At 39.6% G+C, this 20,851-nt stretch overlaps 1 protein-coding gene across 1 annotated transcript; it reads left to right on the top strand.

The window, feature by feature from the left end:
• Positions 1-3,422: 3,422 nt before the first annotated feature.
• si:dkeyp-84f3.5 (uncharacterized protein LOC334144 homolog) lies at positions 3,423-17,809 on the top strand. The gene is made up of 2 exons (XM_059338476.1): positions 3,423-3,572; positions 15,108-17,809. The coding sequence occupies exon 2, from the start codon at positions 15,273-15,275 to the stop codon at positions 17,193-17,195; it is 1,923 nt and encodes a 640-aa protein (XP_059194459.1). The 5' UTR covers positions 3,423-3,572; positions 15,108-15,272; the 3' UTR covers positions 17,196-17,809.
• The last annotated feature ends 3,042 nt before the right edge of the window (positions 17,810-20,851 follow it).

The following is a 20,851-nucleotide window of genomic DNA, read 5'->3' as shown; positions in this document are numbered from 1 at the left end:
GATCATCACTGCTGTTATCACCACCTTCTTCCTGTGCTGGGCTCCTTATCACATTATATCTCTAACTGAGACAAATAAGAACATGCCCAAGTATCGCAGTGAAACATTAGACTATATGTCATCACTATTGTTGTCCCAATAGAAACCAGCCTGGTTTTTCTCAACAGTGCTTGAACCCACTGCTTTGTGTATTCATGGGCCAAAACCTCAAAAATAAAGTCTTCAAATCCATCATGACTATATTTGAGACTGCCTTCCAGAAAGAGGTGCCCCGCTCCCACAGTCAGAGCAATGAGAGGTCAGCTCTTAGTACTCAAGTATAAAGCTGTCAATCTTTCTTTTTTGGTGCTTTTATTATATATATGAAGATTACTTTATTAATCCCACAATGGGGAAATTCAACCTCTGCATTTAACCCATCCTTTTTTACACACAAGTGAACACACCATGCAAGGAGCAGTGGGCAGCACGGGGAGCTGTGCAGGGGGGTTAGGTGCCTTGCTCAAGGACACAGTCCTAGACCTGTCAGTGTAGGGATTCGAACCGGCAACTCTCCAGTTACTAGCCCGATTCCTAACCTCTAGGCCACGGACTGTCCAATACTGCCCATATGCACACAAATATACTGTAAAAATATGAATAACCTTTTCGTGCAGATTTGACTGAATATAGAATCTACAGGGTGAAATATTATTTCTGAACCACTGCATAAACAGGCTTATATAAATTTAATTTGTACATCATCATCATCATCATCATCATCCCAAACTACAGCTACCAAACTAAACAAGTCAACTTAACACAACTTCCTCTATCATTAAGACATGGGGAAACCATTTCTTGGATGATTTGCACTTTTTCAGGGGTAGTGGTTCGGCATTGCCATTTCGTCTTTCGGTCTGTAATTTTCCCTGAAATATTTTTTTCTCATGATGCGCCTGGATGCCACTGGTTCACACTGAGCTATGGGTAATGATTCAACTGAATTTCAATTGCCACATACATACCACATACATTATAAACATTTTATTGTATGATTATATAGACAGGCTATTGCAAGCCTCATTGCAATTGATGTGCTTTTTATTGCCCTAAAGCAGCAGCTGTTTAATCTTTCGCCAGCTAAATAAAAAACAAATACTGTAAGTGTATATTGCAAATTATTTTCACATACATGTGAATTGTAAATGTGTTTAAGCGTATACCTTTTATTGTTCTACTTATGTTTCAGTGTATGGTTTTGATGTTTTTTTTTTTCCCATTATTACTTAACCCTTAGACAAGCCAGGAATTAAATGGCCATCCTCTTCATTGTGGTTGTGAATATTGAGATATGTAATATAAGCCTCTTCAAATGTGATTTGATTGTAATTGTTATTGCAATTTTTCTTGCTATTATTATTTTTCCTTTATTAAAATATTATTTGGACATGTCTTCCATCTTCAATGCACACAGTAGAATCACTACATAAATAAATAAATACCAAATAGCTCATCTAATAACACACAGAGTGTACATTTTGCTATTGAGTTATTATAGTCTTTCTTTTCATCACTAAGAAGATTATATTTATTGACCAGCAAAAGGAACTTTTTCACATCTAAAAGTTTATTACAAATCAAAGGATTTTCCCCATTCACCTTCAAGTTATTTATGGCTGACTCAAGTTATTTAATATTGCCTGTTTGACAGTTTTGGAAGGTACATTTACTCAAACTCTATAAAGCTGAGGTACTTTTTTTGTGTGTTTTATTTTATGCACACTGTTCATTGCACCTGATTTGTTTCACAGCACCAAACATTTTTATACTGTATATTCATATTTATTCTGCACTGGAATTCTACTCCTTAATACATACTCCTTCTTTAGACACTTTATTTTTTATTGTATTTTTATTGTATTTTTATTGTATTTTTATATTTTACAGCTTGAAGTATGCCTAGGTTGTTCTTATTTAATTGTGTTGTTATTGTCTCTGTGTGTAATGCTGCTTCACTGTCATTTCCCAGCTTGGGATAAATAAATGGTGGCATGGTGTGTTCACTTGTGTGTAAAAAAAAAAGGATGGGTTAAATGCAGAGGTTGAATTTTCCCCTTGTGGGATTAATAAAGTAATCTTCTCTTCTATCAATCTATCTATCTATCTATCTATCTATCTATCTATCTATCTATCTATCTATCTATCTATCTATCTATCTATCTATCTATCTATCTATCTATCTATCTATCTATCTATCTATCTATCTATCTATCCATCCATCCATCCATCCATCCATCCATCCATCCATCTATCTTGTGCTTTACTTGAGTATTTCCATTGAATGCAAAGACCTGGTCAGCTCCCTTTGTGACATCCTTTTTGAGTGAAATGATCAATAAATGCCATATGTTACACTTCTGGTGAATTTTTTTTGTGTTTCCTGCAAAACTTGAAGAAATTAGTTAGGCGATTATTTTAACAGGGTGATATGTTTGTTTGTTCTTTTCCTTTTTTTAAAAATTTAAACATATACAGCAGTAGTACAGTAACAGGAGTAGCCGGGTAAACATTACATTAATAAAATTTAAGAAACATCTAAATAATACAAAAATAAAGATAAATACATAACTAGAGAATGAAAATAACAAAAGTAGTGAAATAATAATAAAATAAAAAAATAAAATATATATATAAGTAAAGATTGCCAGGGGTCACAAGCGAAGAAAAATTAAATTGAATCAAAAATACTGAAGTGGGAGCATAATCTCACAGTTTTTACAGCTTTCTTGTTTTAACCCTATAAAGCCTGAACCATGAAATAATTGCCAGAAAATTCATTTTTTGTAAAAACTGAGTGCTTATTAACCTGCTGACGAATTTTAAGAAATAAATAAATTGCATATATGAATTCTAATTTGTATCATATTTCATACATCAGGTCTTTTTGTGCAATTTGTTGCTCACAGTTTGTTTTTCTCGAACTAACAAAAACATATAAACCCTAACATATTTAACCTATTAAGACTTTGACTTTGACTTTTTCCTCAAACATGCAAAATACATATTTTTTCCATATAACACAACATCATACATCTGCAGATATGAAGTTTTTTAATGCAGCAATGATCCATTCGTGGAACCTGCATATCATTTTTGCTACATCTGGTATTTTTGTGCAATTTGTTGCTCAGTTTGTTTATCTTCAACACATGTATACATCAGGTTTTTGATGATGTAGAGGTCTCAAAAATAACTGTATCTAATATGATACACTTGGCTTTATAGGGTTAAGCATTAGAAATTGATTTGAGGTAAATCTCCAGTTCTTTCATAAAAACACAAAATAAAGGCTGTAACAGGGTGATATGTGGTGGCTTTTTGTTTTTCGGGAAAAACGTCATGAACGTATAATGCGTGCGTCATGACGTCATCACCGCGTCTTGAGAGCGACGCTAGGGGAAAAAAAGAATCGGCCTCTGAAGGGGAGATAGCTCCGGCCTTCAGCGGTAAACAGTCTCCAGCTATGGAGCCGTGCTAACGGGGTACTGCACGTGAAATTAACGGCATCCTGGGATGTTCCGGCTTGTACGGTAAGTTATGTCTACATCGAGCTAAATGTCAAAATGCCTGGTAATACAGCAATCACATTGCTTTCCTCCCGTTGCTAAGTAGCGTTAGCTAGCATAGTAGCAGCTAACGTTAGCCGCAGTGTTAGCTCGCAGCTTCACCTTTAGGGGAAACACTTTGTGGGCTGATCTACCTTTTGTGCCTGGCTTTATCTCTTTTAATGAGCCATTGCTGGTGTGTATTGTTTTCCAAATAAACATTAGCTTGGAAAGCAGGCTAACGCTATGCAGCGGCCCATCTACAATCTGTTAGCAAAGGGTTCAGTCGCCCTCTGGTGGCGGACATCTATCTAAATATCTAATGTCTGCTCTCGATAAATGTGAAATCTTACACATAGATATAAGGCTTTGTACATACATGCCTTGCACTGAACATAGCTCAAGAATAATTGAGACAATCTCACCTGTATGCACCTGTGTTGTAAACATTTTGCTTTGGTAATAACGCTATCCCCTAAAACGAGTTTGCTCTTTTGAAATCACATGCTTGTTATTTGATTTGGCTGGGAGGTGTTTTAATTTGTTTCGGTTTCTGATCGACAGCATTTATAGATGTATAAATTAGGAAAATGTGTGTAGTTTTCCCCTAGCGATATAATACAAGGTTAATCTTTATTGTCCCCTAGTGGGGAAATTCGCTTCGACTGGACTAAGCCCACATTAAAATATAGAAACAATGTTTTGATATATCTGAAAATATATATTGTGTGTGTATATATATCAAAGCTAATTATTTGATGGGGAAACTGTAAATATGTTGTACAGTGTCCTGTTGTGTTTTGTACGTATCTGTGGTGAGAAGCATCAGGCTGGATTTAGATTAGATTAGATTAGATTCAACTTTATTAGCAGCAGTGCAGGCAGATGAATGGATGGTAATAAATAGTCAGAAACAGTCATTAATGTGGGCAGATACAGGACAGTAGGTGGGTCACCTCTGTGTAGTTTGTTGTTGCAGGATAAAGCAGGTTTTAGATAGCCTCTTTTCAACACTGAATGACCTACAGAGGTAAGAGGTAGTTTAAGAATTGTCTTTTATCTGCAGAATATTGCTTAAAACACAAAATACTGCAGAAGATATATGATACAATACAAGTGACAGTATGGAAGGGGGCAGCTGTCAAACATAATATACAACACTGTTTTATATTGATCAATCCTTTGTCATTTAATGTGCTTCCAACTACAGGCTCAGGCTTATAATGAAAAATGTACAGGGTCAGTTTTCTATAGCTGTGGTGTTTTTGGTAGATTTCACTCAGAATTTAATTTGGTCAGATGATTGTGTATCTTAACATCTATAACTAGTTTGCATTGTTGGCATTGTGTTTTGGTGGATGCAACATCATCTTTAGTTCATCAAAAATGTGTTTCCTCACAGGATGCCTGTTGCATGAATTTTATTTGGTCAGTATGTAGTATACTATGTATGGGAAACACTGTATATATATTATATTAGGGCTGGGCGATAAAATGATAGAGATAAATATCTCGAAATAACTTTTCCTCAATAACAATTTAAGTCGTGGTCGATATAATTGCGATAGAACTAATTCTATCCATGTTCTGACTGAAAACACAAACAGCCAATGATAACCACAAGAAACAGTCGGCACTACAGGTGTTAAAGTTTTAGTTACTGCAGTTGTGTAAATTAGGAGTGGGAGTGAGACAAATGTTAACTCAAGCCACAGCACTGAAAAAGACACCTCACCAAACACAGTCCAAGGCTCAAAAGAATAGACATTGTTGAAAAAACGGGTCTGAGGAATATTTCGGCTACCTAATGTTGGAAGCAGAGTAGCACGCACTGCAAACTGTGTTGATAGTATGTTCCTACAGAGACAGGAAACACCAAACAACACTTATTATCTTATCTTACATACCACCTCCACCTCCTCTTCTTCAAGATGTGTACTAGTGCTGCACGATTTGATGAAAATGTGCAATTGCGATTATTGTGGACTATATTGCGATATTATAAATGAATGGTGTCATAAGTATACTTGCTTGAATATCAAGGAGAACACAGATAATTACAATAGTTTGTATATTTCTCAAGTCAAAATATACAAATATGACACAAAAAATACAAAACTTGAAGTTTACAGCACTGTATTTTTTCCAAATAACTTAATATGAAAAAATAAATACAAATTTTGAAAATAAAGGTATTTCTGCAAATTGTCAAAACAGTGTCATTACTGTAAACTCAAGTGCCTTTCTGCTGGCATTTAAGTAAACTTGTTAAGTACTACTGAAACAAAAGTTCCTACAGTACTCTTGAAACTTAAAGACCATTCTGTTGGCATTTTGGTAAACCTTTCAAGTACGACTTGATACACAATTTTGTACAGTAAAAAAAAAGTAGAGGCATTTCTACAAAGTGCAGAGAAAAAATGCCTGTTTCTTAACATAGCAAAGGCATTCCTTAAAAGTGCAAAGGCTGTGTTGCTTTACATTATAACTTGAAGACCTTTCTGTGGAGGCCTTTCTCTAAACACTAAGTTCAACTAGAACAATAAAATAATACATTTTGACTGCTCAAAAAAGGACATTAAAGAGGAGTGTAAAAAAAATCAGTGGTTAAATTTCAAAATGGGCAATAATTGGTATCCTACTACAACTCCCTCTGAAAGTGAATCAGTTAACCACACCAAAAGCAATAAAAATGATACCACTGTACATTCTTTTTAAAATAACGAACTTGTTTTTCCATATCCTCTTTCTAAAAGGGTACCACCACTTTAGAGGTTCTTTGATAAAAAAACAAAAACAACATATCAACCCTTTCTGGTTTCAGGACCGATGGGCTGAGACAACATTACCGCTTGTGCTGAAAGCTCTTTCTGATGCAGAGTTTGTTGCTTGTATGCACAGATATTTCTGTGCTAGTTTGGACAGCAAAGGGAAATTATACTTGAGTTCAGTTGTCACTGCATCCTTGGACTGTGCCATCAAAGTAGCTGGTGGTGTTGATGCTGATGGTGTGCTGTTATGGAAGAAACTGGCTAAAGTTTTCTTCTTAGCTTTAGCTGCAGGTGGTGAATTGTCCAAATCTGGGCTATCCTTCATCACTGTGGTGTGCTGAGGTCCAGGCTACTACTGGTGAATTTCCATCGCCTATGAGAATAAGAATAAGAAGAATTTTTAATTTGTGGCACACTTAAGAATACATAAAGATCATATCTTGGCAGCAATAGAGAAAATTATTACTTACCACCTCAGAGATCACTCGTTCCTTCATGATCCTCATCTCCTCTGTGTTCATGTATTTTGATTTAAACCTTGGATCGAGGAATGTTGTGATGTTCAGCAGGTACTCTGTAACTTGATATTTTTCATTGAGGTATCATAGGATTTTTAGTTTTCAGTGACTTGGTAAGGTCAGTGTCCTCAGGGTTTTCGGCCAGCAATGAGGTGTTCAGAATATGGAGATGGGTTTCAGATATGATATGCTTACATATTGCTCAGCTGACAGTGCATCTGTGAAGTTCTGGAGTGGGCTGAGAGCCTTGTTTATGGATTCGAGGACAACCAGGTCTTGCCATGAGGGCAGTAGCTGTCATGCTTTGCGGTCAGTAGAGAGAACCTTGGTCAAGGCACGTTCTTGTTCCAGGATTCTTGCTATAATTTTCTGCGTGGATCCCCATCGTGTCTGGCAGTCTGTCACCATTGCATGTTCTGGAAGGTTGAGCTCCCTCTGTGCCTCCCTTAAAGCTTCCCTTTTTTTTCCATCTATGGGGGAGGGAAGGAGATAGAGGGAGAGGGAGAGAGAGATTTATGAGTTGTGACAAAATTGAAATCTAAAATAATTAGATTATCAGTAAGTGCATGGATCATTTTTACATACAGAAGGACAATTAGCTAGTTGTGCTAGTGCTGTGCCATGCATGAATAATAATGCAGTCTCAATTTGATCATATAAGTCGAGTTAACAAGATACAGATCATTAAAATGAATAAACAAAACAAAAAAGCAAACCGTAAATAAGTAAAGGAGTGTAGAAAATAATAATTAACTTACCAATGGCCAGATGAAGCCTATGGCCAAAACAGTGGAATCTTTGCCAGTGATTCAGCTCCACAGCCTTTATGACGTTACTCGCGTTGTCTGTAGTTATGGTAACCTGACGTTCCTCACACAGTCCCCATGCTGCCAAAGCCTCCTTCAGACCCGATGCAATGTTTTCTCCCGTGTGGTCCTGGGGAAAATACGATGTTTGAAGGCACTGGCTTTTAAGCTCATAGTCATTGTCAATAAAGTGGACGGTCAAGCTTATATAAGGTTCCATGGTCCTAAGCTGTAATTGTGCGTTGTTGTCGTTGTTTCAGGCAGGTTTCAGTTTTATCCTTCACGTTACCTGTTTGGGCTTTCCATGATGTTTTAAATTTTGGTATAGATTAGTTGTGTTGCCTCGGGACGTAGCGACTTAAGCTTTGCATGTTTTACACAGCACGTCTTTCTGGTCAGTGTCTTCGTACCTGAATCCAAAGTATTGCCATATAATGGAAGTCACCGGGCTCAACACATCACACGGGACAGATAGTTCCGTTCACAGGCACGTGCACATTTAAATCGCACTCTTTTATGCGATTACATAATTGCACAGCGTGACATCGCGATTGCGATTAGATTAATCGTGCAGCACTAATGTGTACCTTTCCAAAGCACCATCCACCCCCCTCTCACACCTGAGCCTCCACCCTTGTCTGTCACAGAGATTGGGGTGAGGTTGGAACTGGGAAGACTTTGCTCTGGGAAGGCTGCTGGTCCAGATGGTGTGTGTCCAAGGCTGCTCAAGGACTGTGCTGCCCAAATGTGTCAACCTCTCCACAAGATCTTCAACCTCAGTCTGCAGTTGGGGCGAGTGCCAGCACTGTGGAAAATTTTCTGTGTTGTGCCGGTACCAAAAATAAAAGTCCAGCTGAACTTAATGACTACAGACCAGTAGCCCTTACTTCTCACATCATGAAGACCTTGGAGCGGCTGATTCTACGCCTACTGAGAGCTGAAGTCAAAGACAAACTCGACCCCCTGCAGTTTGCATACAAACAACACATGGGAGTGAACGATGCTGTCCTCTACATGCTTCACCGTGCCTTTGCTCATCTGGAGGAAACTGGTGCGTATGTGAGAATCATGTTCTTTGATTTTTCAAGCGCATTCAACACCATCCGACCCAACACACTCAAAAACAAGCTCACAGAGATGGGAGTGGATCTTTCTTTCATCTCCTGGATTACCTGACAGGAAGACCACAGTATGTCAGGCTGGGGAACTGTGTTTCTGGGACATTAATGAGCAGCACAGGGGCTCCACAAGGGACTGTTCTGGCTCCATTCCTGTTCACACTGTACAAAGCGGACTTCCACATCTAGAATTTACTCGGACAACACTGCTATGCTGGTGTGTATCAGGAATGGACAGGAATCTGAATATAGGGATCTGATAAAAGCCTTCAGTGACTGGAATCACAAGAACTATCTCCTTCTGAACACGTCAAAGACTAAGGAAATGATCATAGATTTCCGCAGGTTCAAGCAGCTAGAATTGGCTACTGTTTGCATTTGTACTGGTACATAACGGTAAATTCTCATGTCTTTACCCTCTCTTCAATAATAATAATTATTTCAGCCTGCCTCTTAGTCTGCCACCAGAATATAATGTGCTGCATCATAGGGCTGGGTTTTAAAAAATCAATTTTAAATTTAATTTTGTGCAGTGTCCGCTGCTTGTTGTAAACAAACCGGCATTGCTTACTGTGCAGGGGTCCGCTGCTGATTGTAAACATGGATGTCACAAACTGAACACATTGCTCTTGTGCTAACTAGGGAGCCCATTTGCACTGTGCTACTGTGCAGCATTTTGCTGCTCTGTTGCACCTCCCACCTTGTTTCGTGACATCGGACTGCACTATAAATGGGCACGAATACCACACCTTTGCAGGATCACTATGATTGCCCGAAAGCAAAAAGCCAGCACAGATCTTTTACAGCATAGCAGGACTTTTGTGGGAACTGTGGGATTTTGAATTGTCACATATATTTTATAGTGGATAACTGTAACGAAGTATTGTTTAATTCCAAACAATTATCCTTTGCCCAAAGTGGAATGCCCTGAAGACAGGTTTATTGACAAGACTAAAGTTGTTTGCAATTACTGGCATTGTTGATTGGTTACCTGCGAAGGACACCTTGTCTTGAATGCCGTTTGCTAGCCAAGCACACAACTAATGCATACAGCCCTTGTCGGCCATTAAAGAGAGGAATAACAACAGGTCAGATGTATGGTTTCCCCTTGCTGTTGACCTATGCTCTTCAGACACACCATTCCTCACTTTGACTGAGAGGGTTTACCTTTCCAATAGGCCTGAGTCCTCCAGGCAGCTGTGGGTCTATTACCATGAAACGATTAGATTGGTGAGCCCTTTTGCCATTTCTGGCATGTGTGAAGCCTGGTTAATAGTCTTTGATAAAGCAAGCCCAGAAGTGGTTTGCTACGATCTGGCTGATCCAATCTTCCTCTGCTTCAACTCTTAAATATGAGCCACAATACACTGCCTGGGGAAGGGAGGCATCTCACTATCCCATGAGGAGCAGATTTTGGGTCACATGGATCAGCCAAATCTGATGACCCATATCCAAGGGGTTTTAAGTTGATGGTGCATTCAGTTTTTTCTCAAAACAGCATTGAGTACCTGTGGAGGATTAACAGGAGGGAGACCAGATGGGCAGAGAGGCTCTTGTGTGTCAGAAACGTGACCCCACTGAAGGACAGCCACGGAGATGGGACTTGATGTCAAAAAAGGCAGTTGGTGGAACCAGGAAAACAGAAGATTGAAGCACAGCCACAGGGGACTATTGCAGCTGAAAAGGAACAGGTGTCAGTAAAAGTACGATCTAGGGGTGTGACGATACTTACAGCTCACGAGACGAGACACGATATTGGGTTCACGAGACAAGATTTTAAGAAAACTACCATGACAAACTATATGACTGGACCAACAGACTTTTATCTAACAGAGCTGCACATGCATTTTGAAATGTTTTATTATAACTCTTTACATGCATGATATAGGCATGGGCTTTTAATAAACTTCTTCCACAAATTGAAACTAAAGCTAAAATTTATAAAAGTTAGAATAAGATAAATAAATAAATAAAATCCCACAGAGGGACTAATGAAACCCCGGAAGTGACGTTTGGTAATCGCTTAGCAACAGTTTCGACCGTGATCCTATTCACATACGCGACGGATTAAACACGGGTGGCGCAACTGTGGCCGCCGTCCCTAACTGCGCAACATCAGTAGCTGATCAAAACAAACCAGCATGGCTAATTATCATAAATATGGCTGTCTTTAATTAACTGGCATCGCTAACTGTGCACAGATTACTTGTTGTAGACAAACAGAGATCGCTAAGTGAACACCTCCTGCAGCAGCAGCACATACACACTGTACTGCTACAGAGCTAACTGTTAGCCTATTAGCAATTTGCAGACTCTAAAGATACTTGGACTGTAGGAGCAGGTGACAACTGGTAGGGAGGGGGTGCTATGGTGGCTGAGTCGCTGGAAGGTCTTGTTAGAGAAGAGGTGCTGGGGGTTGCCTGGAGTAGTTAGAAGTACAGGGGCATTGAGTAGACTGAGGATTTGATGGAGGCCATGACAAGAGGAAGGTGCTGGGGCTGTCTGAGGAAAAGGAGATGCTACAGACTGGATCATTTCCTAGAATGGTGAGTTGCTGGAGGTGCCTGGGGTGGGGATGGGTGTGGTGCTAAGTGAGCCTGGGGTGGGGATGGGTGTGGTGCTAAGTGAGCCTGGGGTGTGTGAGGCACTGCCTGGAATGTGGAAGGAGCTGGAGGCAAATAGACTGGAGGAGGGTCCCCTGGATTCAGGGCTCTGAGACCCTGTTTCCATTTAGCAGCAACGTTCGATCTGAGTGATCCGAACTCAAGTGGACAGCTGTCCAACTCTGTGTGTTCTCACCTGGCAGTGGCATGCGTCTCCACATGCGTCTTCAGTGACCACTTGTGATCCGATTCCACTTTCCCGCTCTGTACGTACATTAATACGTACATCATTTCCATTTGTGAAACACCAAATGCATTGCCGTTTTAACCAGCAGGAGGCAGCAGTGCCCCTCCCATTCCTAGTCGGCCGGAAATGAAAGAAGAGGAAGAAGAAGATAAAGAAATCAAAACAATACATTCTTTGGCGTGTTCCAGGCAAACCACATCACTGAAGATGTTAGACGCACTTGTCATTTTTGTCTTGGGGCTTTTGGAAATGTCCAGCTGAGTTGGACAAAGCCGGCTTACTGCAAATGAGTACCAGTGTTTCCCCTACCATTATATTAGGAGGGTGCATACATAAGTAATTTAAGGTTACCTTTCCTATATATCTTGTCCTTTTATGTAACAAACTAAATAATTACACTATGGCATGTAATTTCTGTCTCTACATGGTTGCGTGTAGAAGTTTTGCCCCGATGCGCGCACATAAACACACGTGCCCCAGGGTTTCCAATTAGTTACCTTGACTGTGGCGGCCTCCACTGAGACATGCATGCTCATTCACGCACTGAATTTACCAAGCTGCCCACCCCACTTCACTACAAAACAATTCCAGCATGATAGAGACACTGCTAAATGCCTACCTGTCTGTATCAGTCCTGCCCCCACATCATCTCTCCGTGTGCTTGAGTGCGCGCCAAACTAAATACCATCAACCTGTACGGGCTGGTCACAGATGCAAACCGATCCAAACACTCTGTTGCGTATGCCGTTTGATTAGCATTAGCTGACAATTAAAGTTGTTTTAACCAAAAAGGCTAAACTGTGCCTAACAGTCTTAATATCTTCCTGTGGCTGAACACACGCTTTCAAAATAAGAGCACAGACAACAGAATCCACCACAAAATTTACAAGAAGACTGTCAAAATATGATGCCTTAAATAAAACCTACAATAACCCTTTATTCTCCTTAATTAAAATATGCAATGATTAAGATCAGTGTACATGATGGAATAGTGGCATTTGAATCTGCAAGAGGCCACTAAATTTTGGCTTTTTATGGAAGAAAAAAAAATTGGAATCTCCTGACTGTGAAAATGTAATGTGAGCTGCTTGGTCTCATTTACCTCTCAAAGTGCACAGATCAATGGGTTTAACTTAAAACATTTGAGGCATGCACGTTGGAAAATATGTGTTCGCTAAAAGCTGTAAACCTAGGGAAACACTAAGTATGTACTTCGGCTTGGGCAGGATTTCATGGCTAAAGGCCTGATAGGTTGAGGTCAAGTCCCATCCCCTCTGGACTGTGCAATGAGGGGTTTTGACATCCGTCCTTCAAATATGGTATACATTTGATAAAAATTCAATTTAGCATTACCAGGATAAGCAGGTTCATGTTTGGCCATTAAAGGGGAGGAATACTAATTCTGCAAGAGGTCTGATCAAGGCCTCTAATAAGATGAGATATACCCTGATGGGTTGAGGCTAAGTTCCATTAGATTAGATGCTGGACGTAACTCCAGTTCTGTTTGCAAGTTCTGTAACAACCGTGTTGTTAATAAATAGAAGTCCTGCACCAGCTGGTGGTAACAGCACCCCTGTTATTTCTCCTCCTTCCAAGGACCTCCTGCACTATTACTCAGATTTCTGTTTCCCTGTCTAACCTTCTCTTTCAATTTGAGCAAGCGTAAGTGCCCTCCGTTTGTCCATGTTATTAAGGTACAGATCGCCAGCCTTACTTCACAGCAAAACAATGGTTTGGCTCAGGACAGGTGATTTGGGTCCTACAGAAGTTTTAATAATGTTACAGCATTTTTCCCACCAACCTCTTGAAGTGCAAGCACTGTCAAGCTGTTTACAACGATTCTGTGTTGATAGTCTTAAAGAGTTGAAAATCCTGTTAAACAGCTCAGGTAAGGTCTTTGTCAGCCACTTGTATCTGTGAACCAACAGTTAGGCAATGGCCACTTTCTCTGTGGAATTGAGAAAATGGAGGGATGTCCAAGCACTCCCCAAATTCTCATTTTCTACATTTTTGCTTTTGTCATGGTTCATATACTGCACTGCTCAGCTCACCGCAGTGTCTGTGCACTCAGAGGTTGCTGTCAGAGAAGAGATGAGGAATTGGGGTCAAACCTGCGTTCTGCAGTGCAAAAACATGCTCAGTAAAGCATCTTTCCTCTGCTCAACCTGGTTGCTGTAACCCAAGCTCCAAGACAATCATTATTCCAGTTGTGTATTTGGAAACAGAAATGAGTAGTTCCCTAATGTACAAATAGGTATACCATGACCTGTATAACGGTGTTTAATGTGATGATGAGCTTCTGGACTTATTTAAATATATAAATGTAACAATTCTAAAAAAAAATTGCGATTTTTGCTTCACTTATTGGATTCAGTGATAGTTGCCAATGCAAACTGGAGAATGTTTTGAAAATAATCTTCAAAATCCCACTGGCACTTTATTTCTCCCGATTAGTATACCTTTACTTAAGGTATCTGTTGATACTGTGTATTGTGCTCTCTTTTTCATCAGTCAGTATGTTTACATGAGACTTGAAAAAAACAAATTATTGCCTTAATCTGACTATAACTGGACAATTGAAGTACATGTAAACGTGTTAGTCCAAATAATGTCGGAGTCCTCCAACTCCAATTAGGACACCCAGATAATGCAATTGTAATTGGATTTTTGCCGGCATGTATGAAAAGACAACGCATGTGCGCATGCTCCACATGCTCCTAAAGCCGGTGGCATTAGCCGGTGGCATTAGCTGGTCAGTAGCGACGGCACAAAGTGTCGAACTAAGGTCAATCGGAAATGGGGCCATATTAACCCACTGAAACGACGCATATCAGCACCAAGTGTTGAGGAGGAGGACATGTTCCCATCAGTTATTCGATTTTCTCAGTTGCACGTCAACTGGGACAAGGACAGAAGTCAGATTAGATGCCCAAATTGATTTTTAAACATAGCTCGATTAAACTGTGAATGTAAACGCACTGAATGTGGTTGCAGTAAAATGTAGTTGGCAGTTTGCCCATGTGTACTATAAATTGAAAGCCATGTCATTGACCATTGATCTGCTACATAGAAAAAAAACACTAACCACAAGCAAGTTAACTTCCCAAAAAAATGAAAATATTTTATGTGACTCTGTGAGACAAATCAAGTGAATTTCCACATACAACACATTGTTGAAAACAATACATTTATTTTGGCTGCCTGTGCCTTAAGGAGGTCTCACTTCAGTATTATCTGGTGTCCACACACACTGTCAAGCTGAAACCCATTTCCAACTTCAGTAAGGCAGGTTAAACCTGTATTTTCAGTTTCAGTCAGTTGGAATTAGTCAACACACATCACCTGACCTGGTTTTTGTTATTTGCAATGAATACAAAGGTATTTTTTTTTTCTTTAAAGTCCTCTGTCATATGGGCTTCATTAGTTTAATTGTTTTTTTTGTTGTTGTTTTTCCCAGGAACTGATGCAACTGATGGAGAACCTCGGAGGGATGAGCGTTCAGCTCGCTTGGACATCTTTCTAGAACCAGTCGGGAGAGAGAGTGGACATACTAACTCTCATATGGAAACCAATTTGTGGATGTCTTGATAGAGTTTTACTCACACTTGCAGACTGTAAAGTGATGCCATCAGTACATCGCCAAAATAATTTCATCATGGAAAAGCAGAAGTCAGTGAATACTGTTGCTGCAGCGCAGTTGTCTGGAGAATCAAGTACTTTCATCTGCACAGAGTGTGGTGATGGATTCAGTCAGTACTCTAATGTGCTGGCCCACATGGCCATTCATGGACCTTTGGAATCATTTTCGTTTGATGGCTCATCCAATGGATTTGAGGTCCCTCGAGAATATGTGCTACAAGAAAATGGTACACTGACAGTTGTGAATGGTTTGGAGTCACGTTCTTCTTTAAAACCAGTGTCTCCTGGTGTCCTGCCATCGTCTTTCCCATCCCTTACCAAACCAGTGTCCCCGACTTTACAGCAACAGCCATCTCCCAATAGAGATGTGTTAAGGCCAAGGCCAGCAGACTTCAACATGGACAAGTCTCGTCAGGGTCATCACCGTTGTGAAATATGTAGCAGATCATTTAACAGCTTGCAGAGTTTACATCGTCACCAGCAGTATCGAAACACAGAGCGAGGTTACAAGTGTACTTTGTGCTGTAAGATCTTTGAAGGTAGACATGACCTTAAAAAACACCTCCAAGACCATGCCAATGAAAGGTTTCACTGCTGTAGTCATTGTGGTAAGCGATTCCTTAAAGTGGATGCACTCAATGCTCATCAAAAAGAAAATCACCCCTCCCCCAAGGCTACAGCTTTGGGTAAGTCTGTGAATAAGCAGGAAAAGAAACTTGAGAAAACATATTCTTGTAGGAAGTGCAAGTTGAATTTTTTCTGGATGTCAGATTTTCAGACACATTCACTGCACCATTGCACAGGAAAAGAGCCTGATGCTAATTTAGCAACAGAAATCGAAGTAGAAATAAACCCAAAAAACATTGAAGATGACCCATTTGAAAACTGCTACAGTAATGGCACTGATGTAAAGAATGGGGGGAGGGAAATCCTTAGGAAATCTAGTGATAAGATTGATCCTGATTACTCTTTCACACCATACAGATGTGGTTTATGTGGGGATCGTTTCCAAAAGTTAACAGCTCTGAAGGAGCATCATCTCACACATCAAACTCAGGAAGAAATAGATCAGCTGAACCAAGAATCGCAAAGAATCATTAAGCGAAGAATTTCGCCTAAAGGCAGACGTAGAAGAGGGAGTAATCCAAATGGCAAGCTGCATCCTTGCAAGCACTGTCATCGCGTCTTTAATCATTCTAGCAGTTTATCACGACACATGAGATACCATAAGGGTACTATGCACACATGTGTATTTTGTGGTAGAGCTTTTCCACAGCGCTGTGATTTGAGAAGGCATATAGCCATGTACCACAAAACTGAGTTAGAAAAGAAACCAGGTTTGAAACACTTGTACACAAATCCACAAAATGGGTCTGCCTCCAATTCTCTTAACGGTGAGAAAATTCCAAGCTCTCCTGATGAGAAAACAAGGAGCTTGTCTGACCATGAACAAACATCATCACCAGAGCAGCACCCAAAGGGGAAACAGTCAGGAAAAGCGGGCAGAGTTAACTACAAGTGTCAGGAATGTGGAAAGAGATTTGGGCTGTTATGTGTGTACCAACGACACTTGCGCTATCACAAAAAGGAACCTAGTAAGTGTCCCAAGTGTCCAGCTCAATTCAGAAACTCTTCATCCCTTGAGGTTCACCTTCAAGATCACCCGAGCACTGGAGATACGAATGATGTTGGACAAAAAACTCACGGGACTGGTTCTAGTAGGGACCCTGTCTTAGAAAAGGGTCACGCAGAGGACCTAGAAGATGACTTTATGGACCATACTGGAAATGATAAAGGAAATTCTTCAGAGGTTCTTTACGAATGCACAGAGTGCACTGAGACATTCTCATGCTTGGACACGTTTCTTCAGCACCAGACTTCTCATGGCTCAGAAAGCAACGGGTAACTATCATGTCAGCCCCTCTAGTTATTAATATTGCCAACAATCAAGCTCTCTGGAGTCGAGTGATTTTGACTCTTTTGAATGCAAACATTTAAATAACTGTATAGATTGATGTAAAGTTTGTTAGTAATATTATTTTTGAATAACTGCTTTCACACACCTTTTCTTTGGCATAAGGAGAAAAATATGTTTATTGGTAAATTCCAGACACCAGTAAGAACAAGAAGAGAAAGAGGGTTTGGTAGGGAGCATAGCAAGTTACTTATGCATTCAATTTATTTAAAAAACAAAAACAAAAAAACAGCACATCATGACATTGGTAAATTGCAAGTTTAAACCTTCAAGCAAATATTCTCCCACAGGCTCCAAGTGTAGTTAACTTGATGTCCCACCAATTGTTGACTAGCTAGTATGAATACGTTGCTTTCATTGTATTTTAGTGGCTACCCATGCTGTTATTGTTAATCACATTGCTGCATTTTTCATTATTTTTTACTTGCAATTTTGTGATTTTGAGATTGTCCTAAATATGTGGTATGTGTATGTCTTACTTTTGAAAAGGTAGCTTTGTCACAAAGTGGATTTTTTTATTGTGCCATTAAAGTTGTAAAGAGAAATTGCTTCCATCAGTTTTGCTTTCCCTTCCATTCTGCTGGCAGTAAGAAACCCCCAGTGACAGGTATATATTTTTGCCCCTTCTACATGTTATTTAGGTATCTTGTATCAATTTTTTGCCATTCAATAAATGGCAACTGAACAAAGAATAATCCTCGTATTGGTTGCAGATCAGAAATGTTGCCCGTATTGAAAATATCTCTTTGGTACTGTGGAAGGACCAAAATGGACACTAATATAGAGATAGGACCTCATAGAATCTATGAGGTCCTATCCTGTTAAACTGTTAAACTATACTGTTAAATTGAAATGATAATGTCCTTGATAGTCCGGTTATAGAGGGTAATGCATAAGAACTGAGGGAAAAGGAAGTACATAAGCTGCATATGTTCATAATTTTGCATCTTCCTTTGTGCCCTTTCCACAAGTTTTACATTTGGTAGTGGCCTGTCTGTCCTTATGGCCAACCAAAGTACTGCACTAATCTTGTGTGTTCAAAAAAACATTCTTAGGCTCACCATTATTGAGACACCTGTTTTAAACAACAAAACTTTTAACTCAAAAAAAAAAATTGTCTGATTCTCTCCCTGACAAAGTGTCATTTTTTGAACCTGAATTCATGCAGACATACTGGGTATCTAACTTTTTGTGCAAATATGTAACATAAACACTACAATGACTAAATACAAGTCTGGAATGGAAATTACTCTGCATGTGGCAGAGTTATGTACTTACATAATATTTGGACAGTGACAAATTTAAAAGATTTGAAATGCTCATTTTGAGCCAAGAATATATAGCAGTGAAATGCATGCAGTTATGCAGTTTGTTTTAGATATTTTGTAGACCTTTATTTATTACCTTTAACAATGTACAAGTGTACAAGGTATTTCACAAGATGAATTGGAAAACCTTGTATCACCTACTGTCCTCCGGGTTTATGATACCTCCCTTCTTCACACACCTGAATGTATTTCTCCTTATAAAGCCCTTGACAAGCTTCAGCTACTGATGATGAGCAGGTCATTCAGTCATGTGCTTGAGAACGGAGATATCTCAAACCTGCAGGCCACTAGCTCTCCAGGAGCAGCGTTGAACATCACTTACAAGTGCATGTCGTTTTTTATGTCTTGTGTCCACGGCATTTTCTTCCTGGCAGAACAGCTCATATAACAGCTCATGCTCTGATACACATAGCATTCCCAATAGACATAGAGAGAATACAGTTAAAATAAAAAAGCACTGAGAAACAACAATAGATCACATTATAGCGCCTCTTCCCATAGGGCTTCCTTGGCTGAAAACATTCCATAGAATTGTCTCTTGTGCCTTTCTTGCCTCCCTTTTATCATGTTAACCATCAGTTACTTTTGAGGGAACGTTTTTCCTTCAGAGGGCAGACTAGTACAGTTTTTTTAGCCTCCTTGCCCTCTTAATGGCCTGACCTGGCCCTACCCACTCTTTTTTTTTTTTAAGATAGTTTTTTTTGCCATTTTTGGGCTTTATTGATAGGACAGAGTGAATAGGGAGACAGAGGGGAAGACATGCGGGAAATCGCTCCAAGTCGGATTCGAACCCGGGCCGCCCGCTTACGAGGACAATGCCTCCATGGTACGCGCTCTACCAGGTGTGCCACTGGGAATGCCCCGGCCCTACCCACAGTTACTCCTTGTCCTACTTTATATGGCACGTCTGACAGTTTTCTAAACACCTTATCTTACCATATATCAAATGGACAGAAAAACTTGAACACACCCCTTTCCTTACATGAGCAAGCATGTCACAAGCAATTCCCTAAATTGCCTTGGGTTAAAAAAATATATTCAACTGGTTGAATGTTTACAAAGTTATTCTCCTTAACAAACCAAGATAACATACTCCCCAACCTTCATATGGCCTCCTTCTGAAGTTCCATAAGCATGACAGCAGACACACTTTTCATGGCCTTATGTGTGCTGTCATTGATTCCAGTTTGTCTCTTGCGCAGAAAAGGAATAATTAAATGTGCAGTATACTTTAGTCTTGATAAATAAACACTTAAGGTTGACTAATGGTTACTAGTAAACTTCTTGAAATTTTAAGGACACCAGAAACAAAGTTCAGATCAAGAAATAATTCAAAGGCTCTGATACAAAGCAGATGGCATAAATGCAAAAGGTGCAAGAAATGCCTCTGTGCCTGCACAGGCAGATTTGATCGAGCATTGTAATGAATCTTTGGGTTGCACAAAGATTTCTACAACACTTTCAATTGTGCAGAGTAGACATAAGAAGATGGGGTAATTTATACCACACAGCCCCTCAAAGGTGACCTGAGCAAGTTCATTAGGTCCCTTGCAGCTTTCCCCCAAATTCCATGTGTATCACTGGTATACTGGTATCTGTGATCAGGAATTTACCATTCACCTTCAGCAATGGGGTTCTTGACCTCCACACATGATCCCTGCCTGATCACACCTGTGGCCACAGTAGTCTGGCTTCTCTATGTCATCAGTATTGTCTTTAATGGTCAATCACCTTTTAAATACATGGTGTGTTCACATTTCCAGAAATCATTGCAGACAACAGTGGAATCGTTTGGAAATGTGAACATACCATGTATTTAAAAGATGATTGACCATGAAAGACCAATGACCATTTCCAGAAATCATTCCACTGTTGTCTGCAATTAGTACACATAAACATACTTTGCCTTGTCTTAACTAAATCTGTCAAATGGCACATTCTTTTTTTATAGTATACATAAACCAGTTCAAGGGTCCGAGTCCAGATCAGTAACTTTATCAGTAACTGCTAAATACAGCGGGTATAGACGGACCATCCGCACCAAAACAAGAAAGAAAGATAGAAAAAAAACTGCCTGTGAAAGCAGCTTGTTACAACAGTGATTATAAGTAATTATGACTGTAGAAAGCAAAGAAGTCAGGTGTGGTGTTGAACCAAACCATGATCTTTTCTAAACCTAATCAATTGTTACCTAAACCTAACCATGTACTACCGTGTCATTACATTACCAACATAAACCATGTATTTAAAACTCTTGTT

This window comes from Centropristis striata, chromosome 8 (assembly GCF_030273125.1).
Source record: "Centropristis striata isolate RG_2023a ecotype Rhode Island chromosome 8, C.striata_1.0, whole genome shotgun sequence".
NCBI classification, from domain to species: Eukaryota; Metazoa; Chordata; class Actinopteri; order Perciformes; family Serranidae; genus Centropristis; species Centropristis striata.
This window is presented reverse-complemented; position numbering and strand designations above follow the sequence as displayed.

What these genes read in the sequence shown, in the direction of transcription:
- si:dkeyp-84f3.5 (XM_059338476.1), top strand. Translation starts at nt 15,273, where the DNA reads ATGCCATCAGTACATCGCCAAAATAATTTCATCATGGAAAAGCAGAAG.